We start from the raw sequence: 20329 nt of genomic DNA, 5'->3' as shown, positions 1-20329 counted from the left end.
GGAACCCAGGCCAACCCTCTACTCCAGATTCCAGCCCAAGAACTGTATGTCTAGTAATCACAGCCTAAGCCATCCCTGACCATGTTGCTGTTTGCCTGGGCTCCTTCCTACCTTTCTTCTCTAGCTCTGCCTCCCTCTGGGTAACCATTGAAGCTCCCTGATGCTATTTCACCCTTTCCAGGCTCTTGCCAAAGTCTGGAGTCTGAGACAGAATCCCAGGGTTTACTCTCCCCGTAGATCAACTCCTCTAGATGAAGTGACTACAGTATTATGTCATGCAACTCCCTTCTTCCTTGCTACTTCCTGGTTTTATACCACCTCAGCCTGCCCCTGCCTAGCTGGGATTTATCAGTTAGATCTTATCAGTCCTGACTCTCCTCCAGGTGCAGCCATCACAGGGATAATTGGTCCTTTTTACTTACTTAGGCCTTGTGTGGTGTAAATATTCTATCACAGTGGGACAGGTCATAGGATTATAGAGCTGTATGGGTGCATAGAAGGATTACCACCTGGCTGGTATTTGACCAGCCTGGCTGGTTTTTTGTGGATTTGCCAGTTGCCAGAAAAATAATTTTATCTGCTGGGGTGGGGGTTTTTTGTTTTGTTTTTTTTTTACGTGGGTCTAAAGATTTCCAATATCATCACAGTACACTGGGATATCTAATGTTAAACGTTTTTGTGTCCAGCTAAAGATGCTCGCAGTGTTCCCACTTCCACAGTTTAAGTAAGAAAATGATGTTATCAATCTTATCTATATGTGTTATCTCTCGAAATACTATAAGAGGTTGTTGAAGCGGGCTCGGGAGGTGGGGATTGAGGAGTTTTTTCCTTGTGATTGGGGCTTGGAGTTGGGCAGGCTTGCCTTGTTGGGGGTGGATTGCCGGTTTAGGGATTTTTTTGTTTTCAAAGGTGGTAACCCTAGGGCATACTTGGAGGTAGGCATGAGCAGCACTGTGAGGAATGTGGGATATGTGTGACAGGCCAGAAGTGGCACTTGAGCTGGAAGGATCCAGGATCCTTGGTCTGTATCCACAGCAGGTCATGGGTGGCGGAACATAAGCAAGTTATAGCTGCTGCTAGGTAGCAACAGGGGTGGTGCCCACTACCTGGCAGCTCTGCGGGCATGGGATGGAGCCTGCTGTGCCTTACACCAGAAAGGGCCATCAGCTACTTACTTACACCGCTTCAACTTATTGAACTCCACTTAATCATCCAATTTTTTCTTCAGTACAGTAGCAGTACTATATAACACCTATTCACCACACTCTCTAAAAGTTAATTTTTAAAAGAAAGTAAAACAATCATGTTTAAATGAACATATATAAACAGTATTGACAATAGAACCATCATTCTATTCTATTGTCTGGGCAAGACAAAGGGTCGCATTCCATTGGCTTCAACAGCAGTTAGCTTCATGTGTCTGGGGGCAGAATTAGACCCTAGAGCATCTGTTTTTAAAAAAGTGACAAATGAATGTTTCACCAAGTGAATGCTTTAATTGCCTGACCACTCTTAGATACAGCATTTACAGTGCAGGAAAGAGTCTTTTTATACTGTGTTTAAAAAACAAATATACAAAGCTAATGTTTTTAAAAATTTCCCTCTTTAATAGATGACGAAACTGGACAAAAAGATATGAGCACTAACAAAGAACTTTCTAGCTTCAGATCTGATATTCTGGCTCTTCGCCAGCAGCTTCAGGAGATTGCAGAGAAAACCACCAAAAACAAGGATACACTGGAGAAGCTACAAGATTCTGGAAACATGTTAGATGACAGGCAGAGCCAAATGAAAGGTGTCTTGGATAGCAACTCTTTCATGATCATCAGTGTCAATAAAACTCTTCAAGCATACACTGGCTATATCAACAATCTCCAACAAGACACAAGTAATATCCAAACAAATCTGCAAAGCCAAATGCATTCTCATAATGTGGTCATCATGAATCTAAACAACTTAAATCTGACACAAGTTCAGCAAAGAAATCTTATCAGTGTTTTGCAGAGGTCTGTGGATGATACAAGTCAGGCTATCCAAAGAATCAAGAATGACTTTCAAAATCTGCAACAGGTTGTCCTTCAAGCACGAAAGGACACTGACTGGCTTAAGGAGAAAGTGCAAAATTTACAGATGTTAGCAGTCAACAACTCAGCATTGGCCAAAGCTAATAATGATACACTTGAAGACATGAACAGTCAACTTAGCTCATTCAGTGGGCAAATGGAGAACATCACCACAGTTGCACAAGCCAATGAACAAAATCTTAAGGATCTGCAGGAGCATCATAAAGATTATGAGAACAGAACTTCTGCCAAGTTTAACCAGCTAGAAGAGCGCTTTCAGCTCTTTGAGACAGATATAGTCAATATCATTAGCAACATCAGCTATACTGCACATCACCTACGGACACTGACTAGCAATCTCAATGAGGTCAGGACAACTTGTACAGACACCTTAAGTAAACACACAGATGACCTGACTTTTATGAACAACACGCTAGCCAATATTCGTTTAGATTCTACATCTCTTAGGATGCAACAGGATGTGATGAGATCAAGATTAGATATTGAAGTTGCAAATTTATCACTAATTATGGAAGAAATGAAGCTGGTAGATTCCAAACATGGTCAGCTCATCAAGAACTTCACAATACTGCAAGGTAAGATGAATTTCAATCTATACCTCAAGTTGTACCTCTTAGCAACATATGGGTTTTACTTGCTTGAAATAACATCAAAATACTTCGACTTTTTTTTTTATGGATTAAATTTTCTCCTCCTGAACAAAGCCTGAATAGCTGAGCTTGGCAGAGAGATAGTTTGTGAGGGCATGGGGAGAAAGAACACACCCCACGTTGTCCAAGGAGCAGCAGCAAAGCAATTGTGTGACTGCTATAAGATTGCTTTAGTTCTCAGAGGTCGTGCTGCCCTGTTCTGCAAGGTGAAGGTCCAGAGGATTTGCACAATGCAAATCTTCCATTACTGCACTTCCCACACACCAGGCCTGGCCTGGCCAGCGCTTCCTGTCAGCCCTGTGACCAGGGATTTGGCTGCTGCATAACCCCTCTGCAACCCCTCTAATGTGCCTGACAGTACCTCTGGTCAAATCTAGCCCTAAGAAAGGAAACATTGACCAGGAGAACACAGATGTTATCAATTACTTACTCTCTTTGGAAAGTGCTGTCCTGGACTTTGGCTTTTCCCTGTATCGTTGTCAGAGAAAGGGATCCTTAGTTTAATCTTTAATCAAAAAAAATTAGTCTTTCATTTTATGAAAATCCTTTTTCCAATTTATACTGGGACACAGACCTTATCTGTTCCATTATCTAATCCTAAATCTGGGAGATGTAAGTTTGGTTTAAATTTTTCCACCCAATATTCCCTTCCCTCCTTTACCGGCCTAAAATTGGAATTTGTGAAAGAAAGTTATAGGTTGGTTAAATTTTATTCTGACCGTTGGGTCTGCTTTTGAACTATCATGTAAAGCAGTGGTTTTCAACCTCTTTACCATTGTGGACTGCATATGCAGCTCTCTCTGTGTTATGTGGGCCACACTGATACAATATATATACTACCTGTATGGCCCAGGATGTCACATGGGCTGCAGCTGTGTGCTGATTGGGACGTGGGTTGAGACTCACTAGTCTAAAGTAATCCATAATAGTTGTGGAGAAGGTGGAAACCTCAAGAAACCAATCCCTGCTAAGGAGGAAATAGCTGAACAATACAAAACTGGATCATTCCCAGAGAGGTCATCTTTAGTGAAAAAGTAAAACTATTTTGTTTTAAGCCAGCTGGGAACAGGCTGGGAAACCTCCTGTTTCTTTTCATCAAAAGATACTTTATTTTCTTCAGAAGTAAATATACACACAAAGTTGTTGAGCTTTTTTTTTGTTTGTCTTCTAAGCCAAGTATTTTTCTGAATGAAGTTAATACTCCATATTGCTGACCTGATTGGAACCAGGTCTTGAACCCTGATCACTAGGGCTGCCAATCCTCCAGGATTGTCCTGGAGTTTCCAGGAATTAAATATTAATCTTTATGTGATGAAACCTACAGGAATACGTCCAACCAAAATTGGCAACTCTTCTGGTCACAGAAATAAAACTCTCCCTTGGAATAGATAAAAGCACAGTCCGTGATGCATGTGAGTCCAGAGCACCTTTCTTACCTGGTCTCATTTCACACAGAAGTAGCTGCCTCCATTTTCAGAGACATGTTAGGAGCTTAACCTGGATGGAGATTAAATGGGATAGATTTTGGGGAAAAAAATTAAAAATTTACTAAGATGTGCTTATCCATGAACAGAATCCAAATCTGCTTTAATGATAAAATATGGAAGATCACTCCTTCTCACTGTCTTATCATCTCCTGCTATGACTGGTGCTCTGTCCTTCTATAAATATCCAATAGGCAGGTAGCATTCTGTTAGTCTTTTCATTAACCCTCCAGTTGGCTTATTTTTCACTACCCATCCATCCCATGATTCTCAAATAGCCCATAGCTCCTTCATTTCTCCCTTTCATCATTCAGCTGGTCTATGGTTCACTCCCAGTCTGCTTCTTGCTTCATAATAAACATGTGGTGCAATAACTCTCAAGCCTCCCTGACATCGTGGGGCATTCTGCTTTTGGGATCTCTCTTTTTTTTGACCTCGTTCCACTATCCCAACATGTCACTGCTAAATCCCATGCAGGTTCCACACCAAGACAGTGCTGCTCTCACTGACTACATCTTACTATTAGAGTGAAAGGAGAGGCGTGGTTGGAAGCACCAGGGAGAATAGAAGAAAGGGAGAAAGAACATAACAAAGGGGGAGTAGAAGAGGAAAGAGAACAGAAGGAAAAGTGAAAGGATAACATGGGAAAGAAGATAGATTTGGGGGAAATCATGGTTTGCAATAAGCCTCATATTTCAGGGACCAGTGATCCACAATGGCTGCTGCTTTGGGAGGCACCTATTAAAAATTGAGAGAGATCTTAACCTTTAAGCCCTGCACAGTTCTGCCCCACCCCCATATCTTACTTCCTTACTTCATCCCTCCACACCCACATACAGACTGCTATCCTCCTCCAAACTGCCCTCCTAAACCTCCTTTTTGCCACCTTCGAATTAAAAAACCTTTATTCTTGTGTCCCAAACAATCGCTCTTTCTTTTCATTCAAATCCCTTCTTAAGGCTGCCATGAATCCCATCAGTGTCAATCCGCCAAAGACAAAAAACACATAACACAATTTTTAAAAAACAAATGATAACCGTATCTGTTTGAGAACTGAGGCTTATCTGATCTGGGGTACTATGTGTCTGTTTAACGTAAATTACACATAACGTAAATTATGTGTCTGGCAGGGCCCATGTTTTCTTTACAGCATCAAGTGTCTTGAGGATGCTCAATAAGAAATAATATATAACTAATGATTGTGAAGAGATTCACCTCCTTTTTCTAAACCAACTATATTTTTACATTGGCTACTTGAGTAGCTTGGGCTTGTAGTGTATTGAATGTCCAACGTTTTTAATCTCAGGTATATTGAACACTCTTCCTGTTTTTTTGTTTCCCTCCTCTGCATGTTTAAATTGTTTCAGGACCTCCAGGTCCAAGGGGACCTAAAGGGGAGAGGGGACCTCAAGGGCCTCTTGGTCCCACTGGTCTAAAAGGGCAAAAAGGAGAAAAAGGTGAGCCAGGGCCACCAGGACCTGCCGGTGAAAAGGGCCCAGTTGGGCCAATCGGGCTACCAGGAGAAAAAGGTGGGAAAGGTTCAAGAGGATCACCTGGCTCCAAAGGTCAGAGAGGTTCTACTGGCAAGACTGGTCTGCCAGGACCTAATGGAGACCCTGGACCACCAGGACCACCTGGCAAAGATGGTCCTCCAGGTCCACCAGGTCCACCTGGATTTCAAGGATTGCAAGGAACTGTTGGAGAGCCCGGGGTACCTGGACCTCGAGGATTGCCTGGTCTGCCTGGCATACCAGGGATGCCTGGGCCACCTGGGCCACCAGGTCCAGGGATGCCTATGGCACTGAAAAGTGAGCCAACATCAATACCTGAGGCTAACGGTAAGCTATCTACTCACCCACCTACTTTTCTACTTACATGCCCATCTGCCCAAGTAGCCGTTTTTAGTGCACCTGCCATCATGATAGTGGGCTAATGTTAATTTCTATTATCTTTTGCTCAGACACACTAATTCTCAATGATTCTTAGTGTGGAACTCCAGCTTACCTAACAAAGCTGTGTCTGCGTGACTTCTTTCAGCTGCTCTGGAGTTTGATTAAAATGCCTCATCTCTAAAGAGATGGCAGCAATGCAATGAGGAATGAGCAGTTCTCTGGGCATGCAGGTTAAGTAAGCTATATTCTGCGTTCTGGTGCAGATTTCTGATATGTGCATATTCATTGACTCAGCACCTAAGTATTTCAGATGCCGCCATGCTGTAGGACAGTTTGAAATCCACAGTTTAACAGCAGGGTTTTATGTCACAGGTTGTTCTGCTCACTGGAAGAACTTTACAGAAAAATGCTACTACTTCTCATCTGAAAGAGAAATTTTTGAAGATGCAAAAGTTTTCTGTGATGAAAAGTCCTCACATCTGGTTATCATAAACAACAAAGAGGAGCAGGTAAATAACATCACCTGCTGTTCTGAAAGCTATAAGGTTTGAAAGTATTTTGAGTCTGGAAACTACACAGCAATAGGGAAGCTGAGAACATCATGGATTCATATGGTGAAGTGAAAACACCGAGTTACCCCATTCCAGAACACTGTACTCCCATGTCTGCTCAGTTCTTCCTGTGAAAAGGAGCAACATAAGAGTCAATGGGCCTGATCCTGAAATTGCTGAACACCTGCCACTTCCAGTAAATTCAAAGGGAGCTGTGGGTGCTGAGCCCCTTTCAGAATCAGGCCCAATTGTTAGTGGCCTATTATCTGAAACACATTTTTTCTGTGTTGTAAATAGTTATTTTTAAATCCAATCTTTAAGATAGACAACTTTATTATGATTTTAAATAAAGTCTATTAAGTCTTTTATAGGCAGAGCAGCGATAATGAATAAAAACCATACCTTACATTATTATGTGGTATAATTGTTTGGTAGCCAGACATACCCCTGCCATGCAGGAGTGGTGCAATAAAGTATAACTGCTTATTCTTTTTCTTAGTTAAAAAAGATACTATTGGCAGTGGCCTTCCAACCACCCAGTTTTCACGGGGAGTTCTTACCCACAGACGAATAGTGCCATTGAGTCTAGTGCCTTTTTGTTCTTACTCACAGACAAATAGTGCCTTTTTGTCAGTTAAGTTTGCAGAATCAGGCCCTAAAATACATCTACAGCTGCATAAACCTTCCATAATCATTTGTACATTAGCAATGGTGCTCCCTCATAAAGCAGGAATAGTACAGATTATCTCTAGAGTGAACCATAAGAACCATCTCGGATGTTGTTACAAATTAAGGTCTGTCTTTGAGGGAGGGAAGGAAGTTCCAGCCAGTAAGGAACCCTTTCAGGAGAGAGAGAGAGCATTCTTCGGTGACAAGAGGGAGTAATAATTACCAAAGTTCCCTTTGATTACTGCAGTCATTACCAGAAGTGCGAGCAGCATCCCCAGAGTGAGAACGAAGGAGAGTAAGACCCAAAATTAGAAGGAAGAGGTAACCCACAAGGGAGCGAGGTGGTTGGGCACTGGGAATGGGAAGGAGAAGAACACTGTTCTTATTCTATTTTCAAAAAAGCAAAATCTACACAATGCAAGTAATTGTATGCGCTGAGAAACAGAAAAATGCAATCACAGATTTCTTTCACTCACAGCAATGGATAAAAAGGCAGATTGTTGGGAAAGGCAACTTCTGGATTGGGCTCACAGATTCAGAGCAAGAGAATGAGTGGAGATGGCTGGATGGAACCTTACCAGAGTACACGTATGTGTTGAAGAGAACCACGTTGTTTATTTTCTGCAGAGTGCTACTGTTCTTGCCGCCACTTTACTAGAGATCTGCAGTATCTAGAGATGAGTTACTGGATGTCAGAGAAGCAATACTTTATCTGGAAGTGTTGCTGAATATTGTTTTTCCTACCCCCCTCCTTTCTCCATGAACAAAGCTTTATCTCCTTGTCAAAAGGAAAATGGAAAATTGAATATTAAATGAAAGAATCACACAACCGTACAGCCTGATACTGCTTGCCAGTGTTTTTACGAAGTGGGGGTGGAAAGCCCAGACAGTTTTTTGGTCTTGGTTTAAATTTTCCTTGTTTACATTACAACTGCTCATAAATAGAGAGCTCATTAAAAAATGACTAAAAAAATGAAAGGACTAACTATTAGATAAAACGCAAACACAAGGTATTAAACAGAAGGAGAAGGTATAAAGCAAGGATGGCCAAACTTTGGCAAGCTGAGGGCTGCATTAGCAGGTAGCCAGGAATCCAAGGGATGCACCAAATTGGTATTAAATGGAGCAGGTTGCAGCCACCCTAATTTTTAATACAGTGGAGTGGACCACAGAGATTATAAATCTCAGCATGCAGCACCCCAGAAAAACAGGCTAAATCATTTGTATTTGTTATAAATGATTTGCAGGTGTCTAATTTGTGGCCACTTTCATGAGGAACATGGAGAAAAGATTTGGTTTTGGTAAATCCTACCATTATACCTCTCTCAACTTCAGATTGCTACAGCAAACTTAAGGCCTGTGTCACTGAAGATTTCTCTTGTGCTGTGCTTGCTTTAAAGGTGTCCTCTAGTGACCTCAGAACTGTCTGTCACTGAATGGGATTCATTATTTCTGGAAGTCTGTGTTTCTTCCCAGATGCTTGGTCAGACCCTCTGTATCAGGCAGGCATGTTATTTAGCTGCTTATGGCACCACTTCAGCCAGCAACCACAAGCTTCTGTTCAACAACCTGTTTCTTTAAGAAAACCGAGCTTTTGTTTTGAGACTGGAAGCACATCTCATTTATTAAATGAAAACAGAATCGAGAGTTTTGCTCCACCAAGCAAGGGCACTAAGTACTGGGTCAAGTTTCACTATCAAGGTTACTGGCCTCCAAATAAAGACAACTTTTAAAAATTCCTTATGAGTCTGAAAATTAATTTTTCATCCAAAATGAGGTCTGAAAGATAGACAAATCCCTGCTTTGCAGCTGGAGAGGCCCATCACAATCAAGACAGGATCTCAGTTTCTTTGCAATTATAGGTACATATTTTGCCACCTTTCTCCTCTATGTCCCTTTTGAGTTCTTTTTAGCAGGCAAGGTATTGAAATACACAAGAATCCATTAGGCAGAATCTTGGATGTTTCAGTACCATCCACTGGTAAGAATGAAGTAGACGATACAGTGGAGGAATGGTGCCATGTGCATATGGCATGTACTCTCATCACACTTGCGTGTACATCCACAAACCAAAATAGAGCTCATTGGTCTAATTTTAAGCTTTAAGCCTTGACAGAGGAAGGCTGAGTAGATTCCTGTCTCTGTTTTCCATTTTCAGTAAGAGTCATGTAATGTTTTTTGAAGAGTGTATTTCCAATTCAGAGCAGATCTCATGATATTTTTTGCTAATCTCTTTTGTTGTGCATGGAAAACTATCATGTGATGCCACTTAACATCTACTTCTTATTTTGTTGAAAGAAACTGGAAAAGTGGGCAGCCTGATAACTGGAGTACTGGACAAGGGCCAGGGGAAGATTGTGCTGGATTAATCTCTGCTGGGCTCTGGAATGACTTTCAGTGTGAGGACGTTAACAGTTTTATTTGTGAAAAAGACTTGGACAAAGGTAAGCTAAGTGTTCAATTAAAAGAGTTTCATCATAGCCACAAAGAGCCATGATTTACTCCTGGGGGAATTCTGCGCCACTGCACGTGTGCAGAATTCATGTCTCCCACAGATTTCTTTGCTTCCTCTCAAAAAAATGACTTTCTGATGGGGAAGCAAAGGAAAGCCACAAAAGCAGTCATGTGACCCTCCCCAGCAGTATATTTTGGATGCCCAGGCAGAGAGGTAAATCACTGTGGGGCAAGGGGTGGGACTGGTGGCTCCTACCCTGTGCTGGGCTCAGTTGCTAGTCCCGGGGAAGACAGGACTTCCTCTTCCCTGCATGGCATCCGGGGATTGGTCAGACCCATCCCAAGATTTCTCCCCAGGGTTCAGGAAGCTCTGCAAACTCCCCACCCATCCCTTCTTAGCTGCAGGGGGAGGGATCAATGCTGCTCCCCCATCTGCCCAACCTCCGTGCATCTAGACCCCCGCATGCCCAGACCCTCCCACCAAGCCTCACCCCCCCCCTCCAACAGACACGCACAACCAGCTGCACCTGGATCCCCACCCCACTGAGCCCCACACCTCCAGCATCTGGACTGCGTTCTGAACCCCTCGCACCCAGACCCCCCGCCAAGCTCTATCCACCACACACGCACCCAGACCCTGCCCTGCTGAGCCCCAACCACCTTCACCTGGACCCCCCAGTAGAGTCCCATTACCATTGCACCCAGAACCCCCCAACAAGCCCTTGTGTATCTAGGTCACCTTCCACACCCAGATTGCCCCACACAGAACCCTCTCAATCCACACCTGGATCCCCTCACACTTGGATCCTGCCAGGCTGAGCCTGCCTGCCCACACCTAGTGCACCTGGCATGGAGGGGCAGAGCCGTGGGGTGCTTCTGGGGCAGGCTCGGTCCTTGTGTTGTGTCAGGGTTGGGTGCAGGCTCACTGCTGAGCCATGTACCATGGGGGAGCTGCAGAGTGATCTCCTACGTCTGTGCAGCCAGTGACTTGTGCTCCCCAGTGACATGCTGGAGCCTCCACATTTATTTGACAAATAAAACTTGCAGAATTTTGCAGAATTTTTATATTTTTGGTGCAGAATGCCCTTAGGAGTAATGATTACACCATGGGGAAGAGGAGAGCCATACCGATTGTGTATGGGCAGATGCTGTGTAGCTGCTTTACGGGGAGGACAGGCTTCTCACAAATGAAAACTCTGTCACCTGTAACAGTTCTACACTGATCTAGCCCCAACAAGCATGAGGAGTCCCGATAGATGGGAAGGGTTTGGCAACTGCTGGGCCTCTCTCCTTAAACTCCCAACTACCGACCCACTCTGACTGTTTGAGGGGAGTGTGGGCCCGGTCCAAGTTCTCTAGCTGACAGCTCTGTGGCAGCTGGGCGGGGTGGAATCACAGACTGCCTGTTTTACTGAGCAGACACATAGGTATTAGAGTCTCCTTCTAGATCTAGCGATGCACTTACAATAGGACCCTGTTGCACCACAAAGCTGCTTAGGGCTCTGCTCCATGATCATTGCTAGAGCTCAGATCTGGCCCATAATATTTTTGTTCTGATGATTACCTTGTTTAAAGAAACTATTTTACAGTGTGCCAGAAACATTAATTGTTTTAAAAGCTTTTCTCAGATTTTTGTGTGTGTGTCATATGAATGCCTGGCTGCTATGATTGCCAATACATAGGTAGAATTTCATGGGATGTGGTAGAAACTCCCAGTTGGATTCAAACTTTCAGATACTGGCTCTTAGGTAGCGTCCACAAAAAACATAAATACGCTCTTCATATGCATAATCCACATCTGTTTGTCTAGATTGAGGAATTGCTTGTGCATAGAGTTCTCTTTTCTTCCTAGATAAATATGTATTATATTAGCAGAACTTTAGGTTTTGAAAATATTAGTTGTTGGAGGTGTACAATATCTGAATATGGGTCATATTTTAAAAAGTTATGTTTCTTGAAAACCTAGACTCATATGATAGAATTTTCCAAGATTCCTTGAATTCAATAAACCTCCTTGCTGATAATTTGTTTTACCTTTACAAGCCTTTCACCTATGTTCCTTCTTTCTTTCTTTCTTTCTTTCTTTCTTTCTCTCACTGTAGCCTAGGCACCTGGATTGTAATAGGCTGTGAATTTAGAGACACAAATACAAATTACTAAAAAATCCTATGGGACTTCATCATCTCCTAACAAAACTGAAAAGGAAGCACTGAAAATTGGTTTAATGCAAAAAAAGAATTCAGCCGCAACTTGTCTTTGCCATCTTGTGATTATTCAAGGATTCTGGACCCACAGCACAATGCATTTATTGGAAATGCAATTGGACTGAATCAGTTACATATTTTTGTCAACCAGTGACCATACAAGTGTACAAGTTTTGTCTTCAAAAACATGAAATTAGCAGTCTGAGTAAGACTCTTGGTCATTGAGCTATAGGAAATACGTATAAAGCTACAGTGTAAACAGTACATTTCATTTGCTAAAATCCCAAATATAGGAAAATTACACAGATACACACATATAGTATATAGATTTTATATAAATATATATATAGTCAAGTTCTTATCGATAATATGGAATATACTTTTAAGAGCTTTTAAAACTTTGTATTTTTGTACAAAATATTTGCTTTTTACATTTGTTCTTTTTATATTGTCTTTTTTTTTTTAAACAAATATAGTACACGGGCCAAAGAAAACAGTAAAGGTACTAATAATAATTCAGGCTGTTGTCAGACTTAGCTCTGCTCAGCTATAGAAAAATATTTTCCAGTTTAAAAAAAAGGTTTTTTCCCAGATGAACCATTCTGGTTAAATAACTTTGAAGTTGATTTTAGACAGTATTTTTATGCAAGTCTATTCTGTGTGAGTAACAGCTAAGTAGATCAGGGACTAGATATTCATGATAGCCATAATCACAGCCAGTGAACCATCAATGCACTGCTGTACTATATGGGTCATGTTAACACAAGACACTAATGTCTGCCTTACTTCACTCCCTCCCTCCCTCCCTGTCTACCGAAAAATATCACAGAATTAAGTCACTAGCTTTTTTAAATGTTTTAATTATTCCTCTATTAAAAAGCGGTTTTTAGGAGCTCTGCCATAACAAGTGCTGCTTACTACTGAAAGTCAAACTAAAAAGACATTAAAAGACATTTATAAAACAGAAACAAAAAATTTGAAATGTGATGGGGTTTTTTAAGCTGGATTTCAAAATGTGGTAATAAAACATTGTGTATTCTAAAAGGTCAAGTCAACCTGCATTTCTCTAAAATATTTGAATGTAAATTTATCTTATGACTTCCTTGGCCCAATCCTCCCCTGCCAAAAAACTAGCAAAATTAAGTATGCTACCACCAGAATTTAGTATGGTTAATGGATGATATCACTGTCCAACCCACTTCTTCCATATCCCTAAAGAGCTGTTGCCCAGACAGCAGCAGCACTGCCTATCTTAAACCAACAAAAAAATAAACAAACAGTTAAAGTTTATTAGCAGAATCCATGTGATTTGGTTTCTATTTTGTGTATTCTCTGTGAGGCCACATGCTATATACCATCATGTATGTCCTTTTGGACCCTTTTAGAATACAGTTGGTTTTTTACTGCCTTGTGACCTCCAGTTTACCTTGGCTGAGTATGCATAAGCCTGCTGAAATACTCCAGCTCTGCTGGAAGGAGACAAGATTTTGTACTTCATATTTTCTGGCATTGCTTATAAGTGTAACCAATTAAAACTCCTTGGCTTACTGGCTCTAGAGCTCCCAGGGCCTAAATTCCATATTCTCTCAAAAGTTCATCCTCTTCTTAATGTCAATTATAATTTATTCCAAGAAACTACCTGGAAAGTGAAATGCAGAAATCCATAGAGAACATAATGGGTATGAAAAATGAACATAACAGCACAAACCACAAACACAGTTAATAATGAAAAGCCATTTCAGAGGCAGTGTTTTTCCTAGAACAAGTTAGATTACCAGAGAAATTTTCTTTTTGTCATGTATTGAATAACAATCAGATGATCTATGAATATTATACGGTACCTAAATATACAAACATGTATAAATATATAGTAGTGCTGTGTTTAAATATATATTTATACAATAGCTATGTGGCTAACATTAAGACAGTATCTTTTTCATATCTCCATCATACTGGCTGGAACAGGTAGACTTCATTCTGACCTCACATCAGTATAACTCTACCGATTTAACTGGAGTTGCTCCTGCTTTCCACTGCTGTGACTGAGACACAAATTGGGCTCATAGCTGTACAAGTCCAAGGCAGAGCTGTGAATAGAATCCAAATCGTTTAGCACAGGGCTGGGAGACTTTGTCGCAAGACCATCTTTCATCTCCTGTGGTATTGGCGTACGGCATTCCTTTTGAAAAGATGGATTTTTCCCCATGGCATGTGTGTTACGATACTCTTCAAATGAAAATACATTTCAGTAAGTGATCCTCCCAAGACCAATTTTCTTCCATTCAGGGAGGTTTTCATTCACAGACTACCAGCCACACTTAATAGTGAGGTGAACCAGTTTAAGGCTGTAAAATGTTATTGAATAATAACTATTGTATGAAGAATTTAGATGGAGATTACCTTCAGTGGTGTTCCTCATTACCCACTCCTGAGTCAGAAACACAACAGGCCTAATTCTCAGTTACCCTGGCCCACATCCTCAAACATATTTAGCACCTAACTTGCATTGATTTCAAAGGGAATTAGGTACCTAAATGCCTTTGAGGATCTGGGTCTCTGTGCCTATGCTTGGAGCAGAGATGGATTCAGTGGGTGACTTTAAGTAGATGCCCTCTGCATGCACAACTTAGACAACCATCTTTGAAAACTTGGCCTGCAGAGTGCAGGCGAGCTAAGACAGATTCATCAAGCAAATGCCCATTTGTCCATCTTAGCCAGCATTCGTATAAGAGAGAGAAAGGGAAATGTGAAGTGGAATAAGAAGACTGAAATCTCAAAAGGAGTGTGGAAGTTGCCAGTACTGGTCAGAAAATTATCATAATGGGGAGGGCAACTGGCAAGGGTGCAGACTGGATGCCACGAGAGGCCAAGAGATAGCCATGGAAGTCAGAGTTGCCATGTGGGGTCTGGTAAATATTCATGTAAATCTATCTTCTGTATGGCTTGAATGACAGCACAAGTTGTGCAGAAAGTTACTTTTGTGTGAGAAAATTATCTTGTCCACTTGTAGCAATGTCTGGGTAAGGTACATCCAGCTAAAACTGTATTCACTTGGCATACTGAATGTGTATTTCCATTGGATTTTTTTTTAATTTAACATAAAAACTAAATGTTATTTCACTGATAGTATAACTACCCTTAATAATTAAGTGGCTGGCATTGTAGATGTTATGGAGAAAAAAGTTGTGCCTTACAGCACCATCAAATGCTAGATCTTTTAAAAACTCTCTTTTGCTGATATCACTGATTCATTATGAATCGTTTTCAGCTGATTAGAACTTTTCACATCCCTTAAATTTTCCATAAATATCATCTGAAATTGTTCCAATGAATGAAGCACTAAGTGGGAGACACTAAAGTAAGTATTGCGCTTTCTGTGCATACATATATAGCAAAGTTGGCGGTTGTGCATATAGGTGCATACAGATTGTCAAAAGCTTTGCATATGTATTAAAAGCCAACTTAAATAAAAGAATAGTTCTTCCAAACAAAAATTCTCCTTTCACACCACTGTACAGTTACTTCTGGTTTACACTGCTGTAAGAAAGAAAAGGAGGACTTGTGGCACCTTAGAACTAACAGATTTATTTGAGCATAAGCTTTCGTGAGCTACAGCTCACTTCATCGGATGCATCCAATTGAAATAAGCTGTAGCTCACGAAAGCTTATGCTCAAATAAATTTGCTAGTCTCTAAGGTGCCACAAGTCCTCCTTTTCTTTTTTGCAAATACAGAATAACACGGCTGCTACTCGGAAACCTGTTACACTGCTGCAAGGTAGATCATAATCAGGCATATGGTATCTCTAAACACAATTACCTATTTTATCTAGTGACTTGCATTTTTAATTATCTGTTCCTTCAGTATCTAGCTAATAGATATGTGTCATTTAAAAGGTTAAGAGAAAAAACATACAACTCATCTTCATAAAGCCTTAAAGAAGGGAACTCGGAACTGGGAAAAGGGATCCAGGGTAAAATATCTGTTGACTTTAATGGTGCAGGACCAGAACCCAAGTTAGCTATAGTTCAGTCTAGTTTCACTCTACTGTTTAAACAGTTATGCCAGTTCCAACGTCGCTATTTTCCTAGATATCAAATGGCTCCACAATTCTAATTTTTCTTTTCAGTAGATACCTCTTTTGGTTTTAACAAGTGGTATGAATTAGTCATTGATTTTATTAATGGAAATAGGATAAGCTGACTGGAGCATGGTACCAAGCAAAGGAATCTGTTTAGCTAGAATGGAAGCAAAGCCATCTGGGAGATCCAGTTTGTTAACAATATATGATTAAACAAAAATGTTCAGCCCTATTAAAGCACCCTAGTTGAAAATCACAAAGTGATTCACAGAGTCAGAATGTAAAATACAAAAGAAATGGAATTCCTCCATCCTTAGTCGATAAATTTCCTTCTCTTTTTCTTTCTCCTCTTTGTTTATATTCCCACTTGGAGGAGAAGTTGTTACTATTCCCCCATTAATATCAGAATATGGACTTGGAAACTGATCTTCCCCCTTTTCTGATTTCCTGGCTGAGCCTTTTGGTGATGGTAATACTGATATCACTTACTCTGTCTAGTACTTGACACATACATTAATTAAAAGAAAGTCACAGCCAGCTGACAGTAAAGGCCCAGCTGAAACATTATTACCAGAAGAATATGTGAAGAGAATTGGAATTGATTACATCTTGGTTTAACTTTCTAGAGAACAGCTCCTCATTTATTGTGTCTCATTGTGTAAGGCTGTCTGCAGCAGACATAGGGACTTCCTAGGAACTACCAGTCCACTTGTCAATTCATTGCCTCACTTAAGTTCCCCCTCACTTGTTTGATGGCATCTAAAACAAAGAAACCCTGTTTTGGAAAAAATAAATTCTAATTTGTTTTCTTTTTCTAGGAACCAATATTTTTCTGTCTCGATGAAAATAAAAGTTTTGTTCGTTTTTCAAAATAAACTATGGTCAATGCTCCAAAATTTGTGTGAGAATTTTCTTTATTCTAATACTAATAAAAGCCAGAGTACTAGTCAAGTAATATGAATATAGGACTGGAAGGGACTGCCTGGGTCATTGAGTCCAGTCTTCACAGGCAAACCCGTCATATAATCCTGCTCATAAATTTAATCAAGTTCCATATTAAAACTAGTTAGGTTATTTGCACCCAGTACTGCTATTTGAAAGCTGTTCCAGAAATATAATGCACAGTTTGCTCTTATTAGATGATAATGCTTTGCATATGTTTAGGGTTTTCTTATCCAAAGATCTCAGGGTCTATGCTTGCTTTCCTAAAGTGGGTAAATATTCTAATCCCCATTTTTCAGATGGAGTAACTGAGGCAAAAAGAGGTTAAATTCTATTAATTTTGAGTGTCTCCATTTTGGGTACCCATTTTGTGATAGCTAGGGCCTGATTTTTAGAGGCCATAGTTCCGTTGAAATCAATTCTATGTTAGATCATAAAAACAGATTTAAATAATTTTTAGGTGTGACCCACACCAAGCCATTTGCTCCCCTATTTTCAACTAGTGAACTATGTGCAGCGTCTATGAAAGGGTTAACGAGTGACACTGCATCTCCAAAATAGCTATTAATCCTGTGTTATGTCATGTAATGCAGTGGTCTGTTATGTTTCATTCATCTTGAGACACAATCAAGGAATGATGTGAGCAAACAAATTCCCCTAAGAACAATGCCCCAAGCCTGAATCAACAGATGTGGAAAATTTGACAAGACCAGCTGGAAGGGAGACAGATGCAGAGAAAAAGGGAGGAGTCAGGAGTACACACTGGAGGAATTCGGGGTGCCTCCCTACCCTTCCCATGGGCTCTCTAACTCCCATTAGCCAGCCAGAGGGAGAGGGGAGCTGATTGGCTCCTTACTCCTCTGCCCATGCCCTACTAATTTAAACCCTGAGATGTATGGATCCTCTGGCTCCAATGTAGCTCTCTAGATTTTTTTTTAAAGCAGCTGCCATAGGGTTTATTAAATGTTTAATGGATGACACTGTGGGCCTGAGTCTGATCTCACTTATACTGATTCTCATCAGAGTGAATTCAGAATCAGCGTCTGGATCTTCAAAAGAACTTTGAGATCATCACGTGACCTGTAGTGGTTAATTTTTTGATTCCATCAGCCTGAACTATCCTAGCTGGTTAAACAAAGGCTTTTGGCTGGAGACTTAGGCAGCTGGGAAAGTTCCAGGTACTTAGGACTGCTTCCAAACTGTCAGGACTTTGAGGCAAACTACAGCCATAGGTGCTATGTTGGGTGTTAAAAGTTTGAATGAACAATTGAAAAGAAGGATGTTTCTGCATTCCTGACATTTGGACTTCCAGGCAGACTGCAAAGAAAATATTTATTTAGTTCTGCAGCCTCACTTTGACAACAGTCACTTAAAAGAGGAGATATATTTTGTTTACTGATAGTAAAAGACCTGTAATGTATGTCTGTTTTCTGCAAGTGCCAGCATAAAAACCTGGCAGTGGAAGTAGCAACTGAGAGGAAAAGGTTTCAAGCTTTGAAGCTTCTTACTGTAACAGTTAAAACAGGCAAAATGTTCCTGACCTGACTCCTGACAGCACCACACCCTGCTAACATAATTGATGTAAGTCAGCAGTTTTCAAACTGTGGGTCAGGACCCCAAAGTGGGTCACAACCCCATTTCAATGGGGTTGCCAGGGCTGGCTTAGACTTGCTGGGGCCTGGGGCCAAAACCAAAGCCCCACCACCTGGGGCCAAAGCCTGAGGGCTTCAGCTCTGGGTGGCGGGGCTCAGGTTACAGGCCCCCTGCCTGGGGCTGAAGCTCTTGAACTTCAGCTTTACCCCCCCCCCCCAACAAGGCTTCGGTGTCCCCTCCTGGGGTCATGTAGTAATTTTTATTGTCAGAAGGCGGTCACGGTGCAATGAAGTTTGAGAACCCCTGATGTACGTTTTAGTAATAAATAGCTAAAGCTTTATTGATATTAGCATAAAACTTTATTGTGGCCTAAGCTCTCAACAACAGATTTCCCACTCTCAAACATGGGAGGTCATTAGCAATCTCACTAGGCATTTAGTGTCCCTCAAATGTTTTTAAAGTTGTTTTTGTTTTTTGGTAAGAAGATGAGAAGGAGAAAGGAAAAGGGGCAAAGATGAAGAGATAGGGGAGGAAAGGACATAGGACAGAGCAAGGAGAGGACTGGAAAAAGAATTGGGATAAATCGAGAAAGGGGGAGAGAATTACTGCAGAGGGAGAATTGCCCTGAAGTTCCCATGATGGTCCCTTCCAAACTGGGTAAAATTTGTTGTCCAAAACTTTTTTTTGCCAAAAAATGTAAATTCAGGTCAACCAAAACATTTCACCAATTCATGTCAAATGCTCCAAATGGTTTCAGTTGCGGGGGGTGGAGACCCTGAAAAGCTTCATTTTGACATTTTTGAAACACAACTTTGATTTTTTTATTAGGCAAAATGACTTTGTTTCAAAATTTATTTAAATTTTATTTTCAAAAAGTTAGAAATATAAAGAAGCTTGAAAATTAAACAGTGTTTTGTTTCAGGTAGAACAAAACACTTCACTCAACCTAAAGAGAAATTTTTTCCCGACTTTTTGGATCACCAAAACATTTGAAAAAGTTTGTTTTGGGTTGATCTGAAAAAAATTTTTTTTTTTTAATGGGTAGCAAATGGAAAAAATAGGTTATTCTCACAGCTCTAGTAGGATCACCCACTGAGGAACTCCCCTCTCAGAGACAGCACAATGAGTCATTCTCATGGGTGTTTATGATGATGATGCCCGTTCTCATCAAAAGTGAAAGGAATAGAACCTCAGCACTTGAAAGCAGTCATTAGTTGGTGCCCTGAAGCCATAAACAACTTTCTCAGAAAAAGCAGAAATTCCTGGTGGTTTTAACTCTGGTTGGTTGGGTTTTTTTGGTTAAGTTATTGTATGCTCATCCTTTTCCTCCTGCACAAGTTCTGAAATATCTGTCCCAGTTTTTCAGTTGTGTTAAATATGCCACTTACTAAACTAGAGTTTTGAAGACAGGTTGCAGAAAAAGGAAATAGCAGGCCCCCCATATGGCGTTAAAAAATTGTGTACAGTTGGTCACTTGTATAATGAGAAAAAAGTGTCACCTTCTTGGGCATAGTGAGAAAAAAGTATCACCTTTTTAGGAATCGTGAAGTTCACTAAGAACATCCAGGAAGATGCAAAAGAAGAATTCTTTAAACAAAACCAGAGCTACTTTTGGTTATGAAAGAGTTCAGCTCCAGAGCCTAGTTTGTCCAATCCACTAGGGGGTCTTTTTAGATACAAGTTATGGCAGAGAGGTGGCCTCAGTTTCATTCAAAATTGAGATGTA

At 40.8% G+C, this 20329-nt stretch overlaps 1 protein-coding gene and 1 long non-coding RNA gene across 3 annotated transcripts in view; one reads left to right on the top strand and one right to left on the bottom strand.

The window, feature by feature from the left end:
- COLEC12 (collectin subfamily member 12) overlaps positions 1-15466 on the top strand; it is a 137282-nt gene extending 121816 nt beyond the window's left edge. The window contains exons 5-10 of the mRNA XM_038389393.2: positions 1613-2659; positions 5586-6056; positions 6483-6619; positions 7809-7918; positions 9629-9774; positions 11887-15466. Coding sequence (XP_038245321.1) covers positions 1613-2659; positions 5586-6056; positions 6483-6619; positions 7809-7918; positions 9629-9774; positions 11887-11891 — 1916 coding nt within the window. The 3' untranslated portion in view covers positions 11892-15466. The remainder of the gene's footprint in view (positions 1-1612; positions 2660-5585; positions 6057-6482; positions 6620-7808; positions 7919-9628; positions 9775-11886) is intronic.
- LOC119850806 overlaps positions 1-20329 on the bottom strand; it is an 85440-nt gene that overhangs the window by 33793 nt on the left and 31318 nt on the right. The gene's annotated exons all lie outside the window — the stretch shown is intronic.

Source organism: Dermochelys coriacea, chromosome 2 (assembly GCF_009764565.3).
Source record: "Dermochelys coriacea isolate rDerCor1 chromosome 2, rDerCor1.pri.v4, whole genome shotgun sequence".
Taxonomy (NCBI): Eukaryota; Metazoa; Chordata; order Testudines; family Dermochelyidae; genus Dermochelys; species Dermochelys coriacea.
Note: the sequence above shows the minus strand (reverse complement) of the source record. Positions and strands in the feature narration are given on the sequence as shown.